The following is a 20,152-nucleotide window of genomic DNA, read 5'->3' on the forward strand; positions in this document are numbered from 1 at the left end:
TGAGAGAAATGTGGACTAGGCGTACATATACGAGTTCTCTTATCTGCAGGACAGCTAATGTTACTCACGAGAAGTAACAGTTGAATGAACATCGCTGCCCCCAATGTTACTTGAGTGGCAGCCCTCACTGAGGTGCTGCGCCCGTAATATTAGGGCACGGCATTCTGCCCAACACTGAAAACAATTTAATATTACGGGCATGGTACCAGAATTGTCAAGATTTTTGAGTTTTCATTCCCAAAAGTTGTCTTTGTGGGGTGAAATCAATAATGTATTAATGTTCACAAAGTGTATAAATAGAAGGAATCTTTCATTATGAATCGATTACACTGTTGGAGAGCAAACACGCGAAACAGTAACAACCACAAAGTATTAAGCAGTTTACTAAAGACGAAATATTGCATAAAACTAGTTGCAAGAGAGACAGATTTCAAGTTGAGAATCACAGGAAGAATCCTACGGAACTGCGATTCTTCTTCTGCCTTTCACAGATTAGGCCAATTTACCTGTTGTGATTAATTACACCTTATAACTGGCCATCTCATGTTCTTCTTTCCTTTGGGTTTGTATAGGAAGTTCACTCTGGAATTGCTTCTTTTCCATTCGTTCCAGTTTTCCCAGCAGTTTTGTTTACGTTCTTCTGTTTTGTCATTCATTGCAAAATTATTCAGTTTCTGGACTAATGGTTTGATCAGGAATCTTGTCCGATTTAGTGCTACCTTTGATGCTCGTAAAAATTTCATTTCAGTCAAGTGAACGTGGCTACAATGCTTCCTCTTTATAACCCTGATTTATCTGACACATAGCAGACTAGGTACTCCCATTACCGTGTAGAAATGTAATTAATTGACGAAATAGTTGAAAATTACCTATTTCAGGCACCTGTTGGATGCTCAGCTCGGACAATTTACCAGGTAGGATTCACAGATAGTATGGGAAAGATCCTAAGGAGAGCGAAATGTTTCGTTGCAGGCTGGTTTAATATGGATACCGTACCACGCAGATGCTCATCCAACTCTGTTGGCAGACTCTAAATAGGCGTCGGGCATGACAGAGAGATTACAACTGAGACAACGAATGTTCGAAATGTCAGCTCGCGGATCATCGATGATGGGGAAGATAGAGAAATTAGACGTCATACGAAAGATGGCCAAAGTCGTGCTTCTTGTGAACCATTCGTGAATGTAACAGGAAACTGGTGAAGTTATAGTGGTATCAGAATTAATATCCTCTGCACATCGTAAGGAATAAATACAGTTTGTAGAAAAATATAGGGCAAAACTTTGAGGAAATATTCCTCACACATAGAAGAATAAAACGTCTTATTTGCATATGTGTCTGAAAATGATTTATTCCATTTCAGGGCTCATTTTCTACTTCTCTTCAAAATCATGTTAATCATGGGAAACACACAGAAGTAGAACGTACCAACATTACATGAACTGTTATCTTACACGAAATGTTCAAAATACCCTGTTTGTCATAATGAATGTGTAGTACGTTGCAGTTCTTAGGTTCACAACCATTGTTTGTTGTGCAAATGGAACAAAGGTAATGTTCACATGTGACTCACTTCAGTGCTTGGGTGGACATGTGAATAACGTAATTGCTCCACTAGCATCAAGCACGTAGCAGCAACTGTTTAATCACGGACTATGCAAGCAGTTAGCGCGAACTGTTTATTTTTCGTCACCGATATGGTTTGCGGTACAGTGCAATGGACGTGTTCTCAAATGCGGGGTTGGCAGATGACCATTTCCTGCGTGGAGTAGCAGACGATAATGGCCGCAGCGCTCGACGTTTATATCAGAAGGTATTTCCAGGGTGTTGGTGGCCCAGCAGGGAGACGTTTGAACATTTGATTGTCGTCTTTGGACGCATAAGACGTTTAAGCCTACTAATTGCGACTGGAGGAGGTCTAGAATGATAAGGACACCTCAGTTGGAGAAGGAACATCTTCATTCAGTTGTCGACAACCGTAGTGTCAGCGTAAGAGAATTATGTGTAACAAGTAATGTTGACCTCATGGCTTTCTGGAGTGTGCCACCTGAAAACAATAATGTATCTGCATCATGCACAACGTGTACAGGCACTGCCAGTAGCAGGTGTTTCTGCTTGGGTTCACTCCTGCAAATAATATAGCTGCAAGATAATGTCACGAAGGACGTGTGCGACCATTATGAAAAAATATGTGCAGCCTGTAAATTGCTGAATATGTCGCTGAGGAAACAGTAATTGACTGAATGTAAGCTGACTTACCTATTTCAGCATTACGCATTTCGGACAATGAAACCATCAGGTATCCTGGAACATCGCCTAGCACGTAGATACAAATCTCACATATTGTAGCAGTAACTACCATTAGCCCGCCCGGTTACCCGTGGGGTCTAACGCACTGTTTTCCTGGCGGTCAGGTGTGCCGGTCCCCAGCACGGATCCTCCATGTGGATGAGTGTAGACGATGGTTTCAAAGGCGGTTTTCCATCTGCCTCGGCGAATACGGGCTGGTTCCCCTTATGCCGCCTCAGCTACACTATGTTGGCAATTGCTGCGCAAACACTGTCTCCACGGACGCGTACACTATACTTACTCTACCACACAAACATTTGGGGTTATACTCGTCTGGTGTGAGACGTTCTCTGGGGTTCTACTGGTAGCCGAACCGCACAATAACCGTGGGTTCGGTGTGGGGCGGCGGTGGGGTGAGTGGACTGCTGCAGACTGTTGCGGGGTTGTGGACACTGAGGGCTACGGCGGGGACGAAGCCTCTCCGTCGTTTCTACGTCCGCAGTTCAATACAATACAACTATAACAATGAGACTACTTAGTACTACAATGTGTAAGATTTGTATCATGTATAACATGATGTCCCAGGATATCTGATGGTGGTAATGTTCGAAACGCCAAATTTTGGAATAATGAATTCAGGGAAAAGGAAGCGAGGAAGGAAGAGATTAATGATACTGGATGACGTGATGAACGGTACAACATACAGCAGCCTTACGAAGGAAGCAATGGGTCGTAGAAAATGTAGAGGCAAATGACCTGCTAATACAGCAGAAAACTGATGATGATGAATTCAGCTTACTTACTGCCAATAAATATTCCTCAGCAACCTATTCAGCACTTTACAGACTCCACATGCTTTTGCGAGAGATTCATTCAACATTTCGTCACCCGCACTTTAGTGTAAAAATATGCTGACAGGTTCAGTAAATTGCTGTGCCGTTAAGTGCATGTCCTCGTCTTACCTTGGAGCCCTCTACTGGCGACGGCGAAGGCGCGGGGTTGATGATGGGGATGTGCGGGAACCAGGAGAGGATGGTGTCGATGAAGCCGCCGCCCACGCCGCCCCCGGCGCCGCCCCCGGAGCCGCCGTCCGGGTTGCCGCCGTCGGCGCCGTCGCGTAGCAACACGGCGCTCAGGCCGTTACCCGGCGCGCCGCCCACGTACACCACCGGTACCGCCGACGACACGCTGCAACGCCACACACACACGCTCTCACCTATCTACTCCTCACACTGCAACGGCACTATGTGAGAAAAGCAAGCCACATCCGAGAGGAAAGTCCTTAAACTACAGCATTGCAGTGGAGTGTAGGCCTTAAGTAAGTGTACAGGAAATAGGAAATGTAGATTATAAGAATGTAGGAGGTCTGCAAATAAAGTAGTGGGAACGTAGTCTCGACACTCACAGGAGATTGGGCATGTGCAAATAGGTTATGGGAGCAGTCAGGTGACTTTGTTGCCGATGTGTAGTGCGCATTTGGGCGCAGCCAGTAAGGAATATTGTTGCTGTGTGTCGTTGAAGTGAAAAGTGTCGATTTCATCGCACTAACGCGTGTTTTCAAAGGGTGATGCGTGGCGAAAATGTATCAGAATGTTACTGAGGATTATGTGAAGGCTATGGTGAGAATGATATGCCGTATAGAACAATTCTATAACGGGTCGAGGCGTTCTGTGTGGACGTTTTGTGGGGGCAACTTTGAAGATGGCTGACGTTTTGCAGAAACCGCATACACAAATTTTAAAAATATGTCAAAATCTGCCAACCGGTCACATAGGTTTTCTATATTCCTTGACCAGGTTTCGTCACGTCTAAGGGTGACTTCATCAGAGTTACTCAACTCAGCTCTTAAATCACTGTACATCTTTGACGATATGTTCTTCATGTAATTACCTTACCTTCTGATGAAGTCACTCTTAGAGGTGACGAAACCTGGTCAAGGTATATAGAAAACCTATGCAACCGGTTGGCAGAATTTTACATATTTTCACATTTCGTGGGGGCGTTTTGTGCGGGTCAGTGAGAGACTACAGATTTGCACAACACATGTCAGCTGTTCATTCCCCAAGATCAGATGGACATTGTGAGTGGTGTCGTTTCCGTTGGTCATCAATGAACTTCCTAGGAAATACCCATAGCGGTTGATCTCAGTCATCAAACGGTGTGGCACGTGTCGCGTGACAACGGAAACTGTAATGCTACAAACAATGTCAAGCTCGTATTGCAATGACGCCATCGAAAGGTCTTCGAGCACTTTCACTGCTCACCAGCCACGGGTACGTGTGACTTCGGCTGCGTCCGAAGTTGAAGGAACACCTCAGAGGCTGACAATTAGCTGACGCAGCATCTGCAGGCCATGTAGTAGGGTGCTCTGTCGCTGTTATCAACAGAGAAAATCTTGCCAGCGGTTCCTATCAGAATCCCAACATTCGGCAAAAGGTATGTTGCTACCCAGTCTGTTAGCAAAAGTAATAAGTCTTCTAGCAAAAGTAATAAGAAGCGATAACAACGGCATTGACAGCCATTGGCTGCTAGCCCCAAGTTTGGCGACATGAATCTAGGAACAACATAAACGCAAGGTGATTGCTCGATGTGGCTACCTGCGTTCATCAGGAAATTGAATTGCAAAACGGTAATGACGGTAGGAGGCTGTTGCGAGTCACCACACCAGGGCAAGTCTCCAGTTAACGGCGACGTGACTATGGGTCAACCGGCCGGGGTGGCCGAGCGGTTCTAGGCGCTACAGTCTGGAACCACGCGACCGCTACGGTCGCAGGTTCGAATTTTGACTCGGGGATGGATGTTTGTGACGTCCTTAAGTTAGTTAGGTTAAAGTAGTTCTAAGTTCTAGGGGAATGATGACCTCAGAAGTTAAGTCCCATAGTGTTCAGAGCCATTTGAACCATTTTTGATGAATTACCGTTCATGAATGTTCCCTATCTCATCCCTTAGTCAACACTTAGAAAACTAATCGCCCCAGAACAACTTGCTACGACTTTCGCAACAGCTTTTAAATTGTAATTTGAAGTACATAAATTCAGACTACTACAATTATACAACATTATCTTACTTGTGGTTCGCTTTTATTTGCAACTGAAAATGTCTGACGTTTTTTCCTCTGCATTTGCTGTATTAAGATCAAGCGTTTTAATCTCTCTGCAACTGTTAGTTACTGAAACAATCCATAATTTAATATGGCGGTACTCAAAGCCATCTTTAAACTGCCGTTGGAATTACGTACAGAGATAGACACGACGTCAACAGCCACCACTTCTACATGTTTTCTAACACCACAGATGATGAAGAGTTGGAAAGAATGTACGATGATACAAAATTACGGAGACAGTTATGGGAGTCAAAAGTGAAGAGGGACTGGATGTCGGTGGTAAGAGAAGGAAATATACTAAGAAAACATAGACCCAGTGGAAGGAATAAAGTGAATTTTGCCTAGAGCATTACCTTATCATCACTAATACTGTCTGACACTCTTGAATGAATGTTGCATACATAGAATACTGTGAAAATGGAATGAGTCAGATGGTAATGTAGAGTTCCTCACACCAGATTTTAAACTACAAGACATTTCCAGTGGCAGATGCAGACTGATGATATGGGTCATGAAGTGTGGATTACAGGTAAATGGGTAGCAAAAAGTAGGAAATTATGGAAATGCAACCTGTGTAACAGAAGACGCTGAGGTTGCTGAGAATTTTACAGGGATCGTTGGCAACTATTGGATGAAACAGGGGAGAAGAATAAGCCAGTGGAGAAATGGTTAGTTTTGATAGATGAATTGCAAGGCCACAGACAGTGAAAGTGGGAAACATGGGACAGAAGGTATCATTGGATAACAAAGTAAGTACTGAATTTAACTAATAAAAGGGGAAAATATAAAAATGCAGCATACAAATTACGCAAAGAAGAATACAGATGTCTAAAACATATGAATGACAAGTGGAAAATGGTAAAATAAGAATGACTAGAAGAAAAATGCAAGGCTGTAGAAGCATGAATGGCAAAGGCAAGCGCCGCGCATATGAAATTGAAATAGAAGGGACCTTTGGAGCAAAGAACAGTAGCCGTATGTATATAAAGATCTAAGTCGGCAAGCCAAAACTAAGGGAGGGAAGACTGAAAGGTGTAAGAAATGTGTAGAAATGGGAAGGGGGTTGACAAACGACTTGAACACAATGTTAAATTTCTGTGAACTGTCTGAGCGCACGAGGCAATGCTGATCCTACGACAGACTGCAGAAACGCGGACCTGCGTTTACAGCAGTTGTACATTTATAGATGAGGAGCAGAATGAATTTACGAGAATCGTCCGAAAGAATCGATGTGGAAGGAAGTGAGATACTGAAGAATGACGCTTTTGAAGTTCGCTAAGGATGTTGATACTTCCATAAGGAAGATCAGAGTAGGCAGCTCAGTTGAAAAGGAGTGGAAATAACTTAAAATGGTCCATCACAGATGGTGAACATACAAACATAGGGGAAAGGAAAGTAACACCGTAGAAACCTTATCGAAAAAAGTAGGAAGTACAAAAATATTCAGGGAAATTCAGGAACACAGAAACGCAAGACACTTAGGAATAAAATAAGTAGCAAATACAGGGCAGCCAAGACAAAATGATGTGAAAAAATCGAAACGAAAATGATCGCCGGGAGGTCCGATTCAGTATATAAGAAAGTCATATTAAAGGCAACGGCGTAACATTTAGAGTGCTACTGGAATTTCACTCTTAAACGCAAAAGGCAAAACAGAAAGGGAAAACTGAAGACCACTATGAGTGGGAAGGCTTGTCTGATGACGTGTTAGAAGAAGAAACTGCAGTCGATGGTATGACATAGGGGATCTAGTACTAGGATTTAAAAGAGTTCTGGAAGACTTGAGATGAAATACGTTAGAACGTATAGACAACATTCCATCGGAATTTCTGAAATCGAGAAGCGGCAACCAATCGTCTACTCATGTTGGTGTGTCGAGTCTCTGAAACTGGGGACGTACCAACAGACTTCAGGAAAATACCATCCACAAAATTCCTAAGATAGCAAGGGCAGCTAAGTGAGAAAACTATCACAGAATCAGCTTCACAGCACATGCATCCAAAGTGCTGACTGAAAATAAAATTGAGGGTCAGTTATATTACAATCAGTCTGGTGTTAATTCTGAAATTGCGCTTGATAAGAGATCAAGGCTGAATAAAAATCAAGACACAGTCATAGCATTCGTCGGCCAAGAAAAAAGCGTTCGACAATGTAAAATGCTGCAATACGTTCGAAATTCTTAGAGAAATAGAAGTAAGGTGTAGGGGAAGGCGGGTGACATATAATATACATATGAACCAAAAGGGAATAGAGGAAAACAGAAAGCGAAGTGCTCGGATTAAAGAGGGTATAAAACAGTCATGCAGTATTTCGCCCCTACTGTTTAATCCATACATCGAAGAAACAGTGACGGAAATAAAAGAAAAGATTCGAGAGATAATGACCCGTTTAGTGAGCTTATGTATATTATGACATTTATCTGTTCTTACTGTGACTCATATATTGTCAATTTCAGACGGTTCCCATTAAGATCAAGCACTTTCAGTGGAGCCTCACTTGGTCAGTCTTAAGAATGAACCAGTCGCTTCGAACTATTAGTCAAAATATACTTACTATAACCGTGACAGTTTTGTAATAAACTCTTCTAAACTAACAGGATGCCGGTTCTACGTCAACAAAGTGTTGAAACTGCTTAGAACGCATTTCACTACAACGTTATGTAATCTCAATTACTAAGTGCACAAATTATAAATAAATAACCTTTTTAATGCGTTACCTTTTTCCAAATGCCTGAATATCTCTCTTGGCTTACTCAATTACTGACACATGAGGTTGACTATCTGAAATTTGCATCGGTAATCTGACACCTACCCTGTTGACCACACACTCTGAGGTATGGTGTGGTAATTTGAGAAATCTTGATTACAAAGATGTTGCAACGGAACACCGTGTGATACGACTTCTCCAAGAAAGTTGCTAATTTTATACAGTGAATGGTCGAAAGTCATGGGATGGCATTGGATATAATGTCTATCATCAACTTCTGAGCGGTTCTAGACGCTTCAGTCGGGAACCGCACGACCGCTGCGGTCGCAGGTTCGAATACTGCCTCGGGCATGGATGTGTGAGACGTCCTTAGGTTAGTTAGGTTTAAGTAGTTCTAAGTTCTAGGGGACTGATGACCTCAGATGTTAAGTCGCATAGTGCTCAGAGCCATTTGTACCATCAACTTCTGAAATCTATGCAGTGCGTCTGTTTCCGTGTTGTGCCGGTAGAAAGGCTTCCTGACGACCCGGCGACATTTGTGGTCGTCCAGTGCGGAGGTCTGCGAGTGTGCAAACATTATTTCTGCGCTACTGCAGATCTAGTTGTCATATTGATCTTAAAAGGCCGTGTTCTTGTGTAAACTTTGATATGCTATGACCAATGCGTCCTGTGCCGATTGTCGTCTGACGCTCAAAGTTGGTTAACTTGGACTGTGTTGCCACGTACACTGGAAGTTGTCTGTGAGACTCCACAAATATCGTATCTAATGAGACTACTCTTCCAGTGAATTTTGGCCACTCACTTTATTTTAATGCATCTGTAAAACATCACATCAGCTGCTGTTAAGAAATGCTTTAATACCAGTTGCCAGTTACGTTCATTTCACATACTCAGATGGTCTGTATTATGTAACAGAGACGTAAATTAATAAGCATAAATGTCATACGCGTACATAGGGAATGGATGGATGGAGAGCAGCAGATGCACGAATCCAGTGAATCGCTGTTGCAGACAAGGTCCTAGTGGAAGTTGGTTTTGTGTTTCTTCCTCTTACCTGTTATGACGTGTCAGGTTTATATCTGTATTGCTTGGATGAGTGGTTGTACAGTGTAGTATTGGGTGCGTGTGTGTGTGTTATGGACGAAGGGAAGCGAGATAATGAAACCTGCTGCTGGCACACGACTTGCTACTCCCGAACAGCACCAAGAGAGGTTTCAAGCTGAACCGTCCCTATTCAGAGGACGGATCACACCATCAGCAGTGTCAAATGCCCTCATTCAATGAGAAACTGCGAATAGATCTGGAGTTCAATCCAGGGCACTGGGGACCTACTCTTCGTGAGACGCTGTGTACTGGTTCAAAAATGGTTCAAATGGCTCTGAGCACTATGGGACTTAACTGCTGAGGTCATCAGTCTCCTAGAACTTACAAGGGAACCTCCCCATCGCACCCCCCTCAGATTTAGTTATAAGATGGCACAGTGGATAGGCCTTGAAAAACAAAACACAGATCAATCGAGAAAACAGGAGGAAGTTGTGTGGAACTATGAAAAAAAAATAAAACAACATCAAGGATAATTTGAGCTCAGGAGCGCCGTGGTCTCGTGGTTAGCGTGAGCCGCTGCGGAACGAGAGGTCCTTGGTTCAAGTCTTCCCTCGAGTGAAAAGTTTACTTCATTTATTTTCGCAAAGTTATGATCTGTCCGTTCGTTCATTGACGTCTCTGTTCACTGTAATAATTATAGTGTCTGTGTTTTGCGACCGCACCGCAAAACCGTGCGATTAGTAGACGAAAGAACGTGCCTCTCCAATGGGAACCGAAAACATTTGATCGCAAGGTCATAGGTCAACCGATTCCCCCACAGGAAGACACGTCTGATGTATTCTATGCGTCACATGACAGGAATATGTTGTCGACCAACCTAACTTGTACACTTGGCGAATGGGTAAAAGGATTCTTCTACCTTGCCCGATTTGGGTTTTCTTGTGGGTGTGATAATCACTCCCAAAAAAGAGATGAAAACATAAGAATTTGTCACATAAACTGCAACAAATGAATGCAACAGTTTCACAGTCGCGCAGTTTTCCCCGTTCTCTGTCAAAACATATGTTTTTAACGTTTTCAAATTTTTCCGTGTGTAGACCGTCAAAACCTGCACATGTCCAAGCAAATCTGAAGATGTCCTGGAATTTTGGAGAGCGAAGTTGATTATGCGTGAGTGCCTGAACTTTGATAATTGTCTGAAAATAAAAAATTAAACTTTTCACTTGAGGGAAGACTTGAACCAAGGAACCATCGTTCCGCAGCTGCTCACGCTAACCACGGGACCACGGGACCACGGGGCTCCTCAGCTCACATTATCCTTGATGTTGCCTATCTTGCACATGGACTACTCAGTTTGTATATTTTGCTTATTTTTTCATAGTTCCACACAACTTCTTCCTGTTTTCTCGATTGATCTGTGTTCAGCTGTTGGCGATGGGGAGGTTCCCTTCTAAGTAATTTGTATGTTCATCAATGAAGCATCGATAATTTAATGATAACGTCACCATCATCAACATCATCATTTTAGACTGATTATGCCTTTCTAGCGTTCAGTCTGGAGCATAGTCCCCCTTATAAAATTCTTCCATGATCCCCTATTCAGTGCTAACATTGGTGCCTCTTCTGATGTTACGCCTATTACTTCAAAATCGTTCTTAACCGAATCCAGGTACCTTCTGCTTGGTCTGCCCCGACTCCTCCTACCCTCTACTGCTGAACCCATGAGACTCTTCGGTAACCTTGCTTCCCCCATGCGTGTAACATGACCCCACCATCTAAGTCTGTTCGCCCTGACTGCTACATCTATAGAGTTCATTCCCAGTTTTTCTTTGATTTCCTCATTGTGAACACACTCCTGTCATTGTTCCCATCTACTAGTACCTGCAATCATCCTAGCTACTTTCATATCCGTAACCTCAACCCTATTGATAAGGTAACCTGAATCCATAAAACGAAGTTGGTCGACAGATTGAACGGTGCACAGATAACTTAGTCTTGGTACTGACTTCCTTCTTCCAGAAGAGAGTAGATCGTAGCTGAGCGCTCACTGCATTTGCTTTGCTACACCTCGCTTCCGGTTCTTTCACTATGTTGCCAACCTGTGAGAATATGCATCCTAACTACTTGAAACCGTCCACCTGTTCTAACTTTGTTCCTCCTATTTGGCACTCAATTCTTTCCCACTGACATTACTTTCGTTTTGGATATGCTATTCTTCATACCATAATCCTTACAGTCCTGATCTAGCTCTGAAATATTACTTTGCAAGCATTCAATCGAATCTGCCATCACAACTAAGTCATCCGCGTATTCGAAACTGCTTATTTTGTGTTCACATATCTTAATCTCACCCAGCCAGTCTATTGTTTTCAACATATGATCCATAAATAATATAAACAAGAGTGGAGACAGGTTGCAGCCTTGCCTTACCCCTGAAACTACTTTGAACCATGAATTCAATTTACCGTCAACTCTAACTGCTGCCTGACTATCTATGTAAAGACCTTTAATTGCTTGCAAAAGTTTGCCTCCTATTCCATAATCTCGTAGAACAAACAATAACTTCCTCCTAGGAACCCAGTCATATTCCTTTTCTAGATCTATAAAGCATAGATACAATTCCCTGTTCCACTCATAACACTTCTCCATTATTTGCCGTAAGCTAAAGATCTGGCCCTGACAACCTCTAAGAGGCCTAAACCCACACTGATTTTCATACAATTGGTCCTCAACTAATACTCTCACTTTCCTTTCAACAATACCTGAGACGATTTTACCCACAACGCTGATTGAAGAGATACCTCTGTAATTGTTACAATCTTTTCTGTTTCCATGTTTAAAGATTGGTGTGATTACTGCTTTCGTCCAGTCTGATGGAACCTGTCCCGACTCCCACACCATTTCAATTATCCTGTGTAGCCATTTAAGACCTGACATTCCACTGTATTTTATGAGTTCCGACTTAATTTCATCCACCCCAGCCGCTTTATTGCACTGCAATCTATTGACCATTTTCTCCACTTCCTCAAAATGGTCATTAGATTGCAGTGCAATAAAGCGGCTGGGGTGGATGAAATTAAGTCGGAACCCATCAAATACAGTAACGTACTTTGGAAAAATGGAATGAGAGATAGGAGCTGGGGAGGGGTTGGGGGAGGGGTGTGGAGGGAAGCGAAAAAGAGATTGAGACCTGTAATACTGTAATGTGACGCTATAAAAGAACTGGTTTCTCTGAGGGTTCTATGATGATCTTTCTCTGAAGCTGCTTCTAATTCATACTTTCAATAAATATTTCATTTTTTGTCCCAATGGAGTTTTTTTTATTTTCGACATCAGATTTAAACTTGGTGTCGTTCACAGAATACTGACAGCGAATTTGGACGTGTCGGTATTAATAGAATAGTGAATATATTAGGGGCGACGTACGAACGCTTTCAGTCAAGTCAGGTCACGCACACGGGAGCAGTCCCACCGGACGTTCCCGCTATGGCAGCCGACGCAGACCGCATTTTTAAGTCGACTACACGTAACAGCTCACCGTCACTCCAAGACCGAACGACATAGAACAAAGACATTCTGGAATTCTGAATTAATGTGAGAACTCTGCCACTTTTTCTGAATGACATAAAATGACGGCTGCGATAAATTCGCTAAAAAGTGATCCGTTCTGCAGTCCATAGTTGTAAAGCAAACGCTTCACGACAAAATTATCTTGCCACTTGTCAGCGTCTGTTGATACCAATAACTTTGTGTTATACTGTTTCGTCTTCAAACCATCGTTTTGTAGCTTAGCTAATTTCGCATTTTCCTTTCCGCACCCGCTACTGAATTCAGACGTCACGTTTCTAGTCGTCGCGTCGACAGCACACATAATGTTTCTTACATTTCGTTCACGATTTTTATTAATATTTCTTAAACAATTTTTCGTATTTATTACTTTTCTATCCTCATTTATATATAGGATATAAAATGTTGCCTGGCAATGGCAAGGAAACCTTTTCTGAAGAAGAGAAATTTGTTAACATTGAGTATAGATTTAAATGTTAGAAAGTCGATTCTGAAAGTATTCGTATGGAGTGTAGCCATGTATGGAAGTGAAACATGGACGATAAATAGTTTCGACGACAAGAGAATAGAAGCCTTTGAAATGTGGTGCTACAGAAGAATGTTGAAGATTAGATGGGTAGATCACGTAACTAATGAGGAAGTATTGGGGAGAAGATGGAGACCAAGAGATGAATACACTAAACAGATTCAGAAGGATGTAGGCTGCAGTACGTATTGGGAGATGAAGAAGCTTGCACAGGATAGAGTAGCATGGAGAGCTGCATCAAACCAGTCTCAGGACTGAAGACCACAACAGCAACACATCCTCATTTATGTTGGTAGACTAACATTTCCTTGCACAGTAATGAAATAAATTATTACATCCTATCAGACAGAAGTTCTTTCACAGACTGCAACTCTCTCACGCCCCTCGTCGCCCCTTCAGGTCCTTAATAAGGGCAGCAGCTCAGGAAAGAAACTAAGAAGCTTCAAGAATAAATACCCCAAAGTCTCAATAAAGGAAAAACTACTACCGTGTAATACCAGACTTTTTTTGTATGGTATGATCTACACCGATCTCTCAATGGTGTCTCGAAGTGCGAATTGAGTCTAGTTGGTGGCTGACAGTGCCTGCAAGAGAAAATCCCCTGCTAGCGACCCATTATCTACTTTTCCGTGGTTTCCATAATTCGAGGTCGAACATTGTGATGATTTCTTTTGAGAACCAGTGGATGCTATACATCAGCCGACTGGAAAAAAAGAGGATCCGCTGGTAGAAAAATGAGAAGTTCTTTCCTAGAGACTCATATCTAAGGGAAAATAGAATCAGCAATATCCTTTTGCCACGATATCTATCTCTACGCACGCACTACAACATGACACCTCAGAATTTTGGGCATACTCCTACATGCTACTCCAAACCGGGCTGAAATATTATGGTTTAAAGTTTCGTCGATCACAGTTTGGATTGGGAGAAGAAAACTGGCAATGACCCTTTTAAAGGGTACAATGAAAAACAATGACTTTTTGTGGTGGATACAAACCACCGACCTCATAGACGCGAGTTCATTGTCTTACCGCTGTGTCACCCCGCTCGGTGCCCCTTCGTAAATACCTGAAAACGTGCTCATTGTGGCCGGACACACGTCAAATGTGATCGGACACACGACTCCAGTGGCGAGCTATAAGTGACTAAATGGAACCAAATTATCTGCCTATACGACATTGCATCATTTGATTGCACAAGCCGGCCGATGTGGCCGAGCGGTTCTAGGCGCTTCAGTCCGGAACCGCGAGACCGCTGCGGACGCAGGTTCGAATCCTGCCTCGGGTATGGATGTGTGTGGTGTCCTTAGGTTAGTTAGGTTTAAGTGGTTCAAGGTTCTAGGGGACTGATGACCTCAGATGTTAAGTCCCATAGTGCTCAGAGCCATTTGAACCATTTTTTGACAGCCACAATAAAAGAGTCATCGGAGAAATCATATCGACCATAAAGGCCCCATGTGATACGGTTGCCTGCTTAATGAGGAGAGAGAGACATGTGGACTTGTTTTTTTTTTTCGCAGTGGTGCAGTCAACCAACTTGAAGTGTCAACCAACGTTCAGCGTATATGCCACTCTCTGTTGGAAACAGAGTTTTATGGATATACAAAAGAGATTCCGTCATTTGTGATGAACGATAGATATCTCACAACTGATGTGCAGCGCTGAATCGTTGATAGATCTGCAGTAATGAAGCCCGACTATTGACTGATGTAAAACTATCCGATGACGACCCATGTCATACACACACTGTTGACCAGGGCTGCAGAAATTGATCTCGACGATTTCATTTCAAGAGTTCATAGTAAGCCTTTACGCGGTTGCTATTGAATAGTATTGCGATCAGACGTGCCGGGATTTTGTATCTATTCCGACAACAGTGATAACATGGCCTCTCATTAGTCGCAGAGCGTGTAAGAACAACGTACTCTTAACGCCAGCTCTAGCGCGAAGAGGGGTCTGCAACAGACTGATGACTTCCATCTGTTGTACCCTTTAACGTTACCATGCAGCAGTAACCCACAGCGTAATGCTAGACACAATCGGGAACAGTGGCACTTAATCTGTGCGGTGTTATTCTTTCCAACCAGGAAGTGAGATGGGCTACCCATGCCGTAGAGCTACACATATCGCATACACCATGAGTCACTAAAATGAGAGCACTACAACTGCCGTTCGGCTGACGTCCATGCATTTGGTTGAGGTGACAGACTGATATGTGTCGTAGCCTCAGGCCTAGGTTAGGTTGAAAGGTGACAGTCTGGTTGGGAGTTGCGGAAGCCAACGAATGTGAATGACAAATAAAGTGTGAGATAACAGATGGACCTGCAGCTTAGGCTAATGTTTACGTTAATGCCATATTTAATCGGTCGATTTTATCCAAGAGCCCGTTGTACCGAGCTCATTGTGGTTGCTCGTTATACCAGCCAGCAAGCAGAGTCAGTATTTTCATAGGTGGACAGAATGACATCGCATGCCACGTATATCAGGCAGACTCCGCCCTTCTCCTATGCACTTGGACATAACTTCAGAGGTTCTCAAGGGTGATTCAGCCACTAGGGTTTTACAGTAACAATGTTTAAATAACACTTTTAAACCAGCTGTCCAGATGAGCTTCAGAAATGTTTTTCTTTTAGCTTTGCTCTCCACTATACTTTTCGCCCTATTACCCTGGAAGTTAGATGTATCCCACCAACAACCTATCCCTTCTTCCACTCGTTTTTTTTTCTTATATTCCTTGCTCGCCGATTCTGATGACAACCTCTTCATTTATTATCTTTTCAGCTCACTTAGTGTCTGCGTCTGTAAGCGAGGTTGCTAACTCGTGACTGCACTGCTGCGCTCGACACAGCTGCAAGCAGGTTCAAATCCTGATGATGAATGAACTTTTCACTGCCTGACTTGCCCGGAAAAGCGGCCAGAGGACGTGGTGTGAAGCCGCCGATCAAGAATGTTTGCACCTATGTAGGGGGCTAGATTCCAAAACTCTCTGCAGTGTCTCATGAAGGTAGTGCGTGTGACACTGTTGGTTATTTGTTTATCGGATGGTGAGCTTAAGCTGGGCGGTCGCTTCGTTGCTCTTCAAGAGCAGCAGGCTATGTACCGGCACCGGATTTCACCCTCCGCCCTCTCTCGTCGTAGTCATACAACAGTAGAGTACACTCGCTTGCACTCTAGAAATACACATACAACACACCTCTCAATTATCCGCAACGCAAAGGGGCCAACAACGCGCAGAGGAAGGACAGCGTTTCCGATAGGTAGATCAAACCAGAGCGTGGGTGTCCCAGCTAACAACGGCATATGACATTTAGTTTTTTACAAAATATTTGATCAGACGAACTTCTGGAACCAAGGAAAATATTAGTTGAGTCTTCAGTCTCTAGTAATTTGTTATTTATTACTCGACCAGTTTCGAAGCGTAAAGCTTCATTCTCAGATGTCATGTCGGCTGTCGACGAGGACACCAAGGTTGCTGGGCCTACGCTCCCATGCTATTGTTTAGCGTGGGTGTGACTCCTCAGGACTAACTGGCCCGACTGCCATACGTTTGTGTTTCTATAATTATTTGGTTGCACCTGAAGATAATACTTTAGACTTCGAAATCTGTGGTGTAATAAATAAGAAATTACTTGCAACTGAAGCCGATTTTGATCTGTTACTATTTTCATTTTTAGTCTTCTTAATTGACAGCATACTTCTGTGGCACCACGTCTCAAACACTTCGATTCTCTTCCCTTCTCGTTTTCTCACAGTCCACGCTTGTGTGCCATAGAATGCTCCAGAGGTACATTCTCAGAATTTTTTTCCTCTACTTAAGCCTATGTTTGATACTACTGGATTTATTTTAGGGTTGGCTCTGACCACTATGGGACTTAACATCTATGGTCATCAGTCCCCTAGAACTTAGAACTACTTAAACCTAACTATCCTAAGGACAGCACACAACTCCCAGCCATCACGAGGCAGAGAAAATCCCTGATCCGCCAAGAATCGAACCCGGGTGTGGGAAGCGAGAACGCCACCACACGACCACGAGATGCGGGCTTATTTTAGGGAAGAAAGCTCATTGTAAATATGCTAATCTCCTTTCTGTATCCTTCTTCCTTCGTCTATCGTACGTTATTTTCCTTCCAAGACAATAGAATTCCTCGACTTCGTCTTTTACAGGGATTTATTAGGAGCTTAAATACTGTTGTTGTTGTTGCTGCTGCTAGTTAGTATGTGTCTCTGTGTGTATGTGGTGTGTGTATGTGACTAAAATTGTTGTCAAACAGTTAGGAGGAAACCTATGAAATGAAACTCTTCCGCTCACTCCCACCTCACTCAAAAACTGGAGAGACATAGGCATTCCTTCTCCTTTATCGTACGCGTCATCGACGATGGATTCCTGCTTTTTTTTTACCTATCACTCTGTCGAAGGTGCTGTCATTAGAGACGCAGCACAAGTTCGGATCAGATAGTGACTAGGAAGGGAATACAAGTACCATTATTTAATCAACAATGCCGCAATCCACATGAGGGAATTAGGTTTTCACAAAAAAAAAAAAAGTTGGCTGCCAAGATAGGATTTGAATCGGGGTTCTTCAAAATGAAAGTCTACTGCAGAAATCAGTGCTTAGTTGTTTAGGGAAATGCTATTTAGGGGAGGTATCGATGGCTGGAGTTATCAGTGATCTTTGTGAGAGTGTCGGTCAGAAACAGAAAAAGGTTTCGCAAAGTGCGGTCACATAGCTTGCATCGCTCCTGATGTTTTATGGTGTGGGAAGATGAAGCACTGCTACAACAGGAAAAAGATAACTTGTTGTTGACGATAATGTCAGCAGTATTCAAAGCCTACCACTAGAGAGGCAGATAACTTCTTGCTGAAGGTGTTGGGCAACAATTTCGAAACACTTTTATAACACGAGATACGGCAAGTGGACAAAATAATTTGGACACGTGTGTACCAGCAGTACTCAAAGAGGAACAAGTAGTGCCCCTTCTCCCTCTAGTTTACTCACGGCCTATTACTACCAGTGATTTCGGTTAGTTTCAATGTTAAAACTTAATTATTTATGATCGCTCAGTTTTTAAAACTTGTATTATTACTAGGGCTTGTCTTAACTTCTATAATGAAAGCGGCCACTATTGTGATTGTTGGGAGAAGTACCGAGTCGACCGTAACGGCAGTTAACACTAAACAGGGGAAAAGTCGTAATGCAAGCTCCTTGAAACTGACAGGAGATCTCTGAAATGGGTAGGTCCAGAAAACGCAGGACAACGACATATCGTGCTACCGTCTCCAGCTAGTCTGAAACATGATTGTGTTTCAGTGATGGCCTTGCCCACTTTTGCTAGATCCATGGATTTCCGGAAAGGAGGAACTATGGGACCATCTTTGCACTATGAAACAAACTGCGCATCCCAGTTAGCGAGAACCTAGGTACTAAGACGAAATGCTCCCATGATCACTTCTGGAATTATCCGAGACTAGTTTAATGGATTGGATGATGAACTTAGTGTACTCTCTTCAGCTCCCTGATCTCTATATGACTGGAACTTTGTGGGGTAGTTCAAGGACACTACGAGGATTTGCGGGGTTTTTGGTGGAAGGGTGAGTATGTAATCCTTCTGTTGTCACGACATCTGTTTCTGTCTGTCCGAGATGGAATGGAGACAGTAAATAAAAAGAAAGGAAGGCAGACAACCTACTAATAAAGATTTAGTTTCTTTTCACATGTGTTCATATTATTTTCTCCATTTACTGCGTATAGATTATCCCATCCTCCACTAACAAAATTTCAGAAATAGTTAGAGATGTTTTATAAGTGTTTTTGTATAAGGGACCACAGGTGTGCGATGGCTCGCTGTAAACTAATACTGAAATTGTTGAGTATTATTACTGTCAAAGGCAGTTACCGTGAACGGATGGAACAAGTTTGTTTCGAAACAAGAAATGCAATGCAACCCATCGACATTTGCGCTGTTGCACTCATATCGTCAGTGTGGTAGAAATAGAAGGAAAAGTAGCATTAAGAAGTCAAACGAAATACAGTCATTCAGTAACCAACCACTGGAGACCACAAGTCCCTCATAATAAAGTATTCAGAAAATTTTCCTGAAAACTCTCGCTATAAATACGTTCTGAGTGGAAAAAAAACGAGACACCACGTTGGAACTGTCGAATACGACGGAAATCCGTAGTGTGATGTATATACAGAGATCAACAAATCGTTATTACGATTTCAGGAAAACTGGAGGAAGAGCTTCACAAATTGACCTAGTCAATAAGGCGTTGTCAGACCTCTGGCCCCCGTACCATCAGTTATTCGGCTTGGCATTCAGTGACAGAGTTGTTGAATGTCCTCCTGAGGGATATTCTGTCCATTTGACTCGACAGGTCGTGAAAATCCAAATTGGCTTTACGACTCTGTCCCTAACACTACAAACGTTCTGAATTAGCGACCTCACTGGCCAAGGTAGGGTTGGGCAAGCACGTAGAAAACCTGTAGAAACTCTCGCTGTGTGTGTGTGGACAGCCGGCCGGGGTGGCTGAGCGGTTCTAGGCGCTACAGTCCGGAACCGTGCTACAGCTACGGTCTCAGGTTCGAATCCTGCCTCGGGCGTGGATGTGTGTGATGTCCTTATGTTAGTTCGGTTTAAGTAGTTCTAGGGGACTGAAGTCCCATAGTGTTAGGGCCATTTTAACCATTTGTGGGCGGACGTTACCTTGCTGAAATGTAATCCCAGGATGGCTTGCTATGAAGGACAACACAACGGGGCGTAGAATTTCGTCGACGTACCGCTGTGCTGTGAGGGTATCGCGGATGACCACCAACTGCTATGAAAGGAAATGACAGCTCACACCATCACTTCTGTTGTCAGACTGTACGGCAGGCGGCAGTCTGGTTGGAACCCCACCGCTCTCTGAGGCCTCTG

At 43.1% G+C, this 20,152-nt stretch overlaps 1 protein-coding gene across 1 annotated transcript in view; it reads right to left on the reverse strand.

The window, feature by feature from the left end:
- The window catches only part of LOC126284558 (skin secretory protein xP2-like), an 84,213-nt gene that overhangs the window by 36,798 nt on the left and 27,263 nt on the right, over positions 1-20,152 (reverse strand). Inside the window, exon 3 of the mRNA XM_049983560.1 lies at positions 3,252-3,477. Coding sequence (XP_049839517.1) covers positions 3,252-3,477 — 226 coding nt within the window. The remainder of the gene's footprint in view (positions 1-3,251; positions 3,478-20,152) is intronic.

This window comes from Schistocerca gregaria, chromosome 8 (assembly GCF_023897955.1).
Source record: "Schistocerca gregaria isolate iqSchGreg1 chromosome 8, iqSchGreg1.2, whole genome shotgun sequence".
Lineage (NCBI taxonomy): Eukaryota > Metazoa > Arthropoda > Insecta > Orthoptera > Acrididae > Schistocerca > Schistocerca gregaria.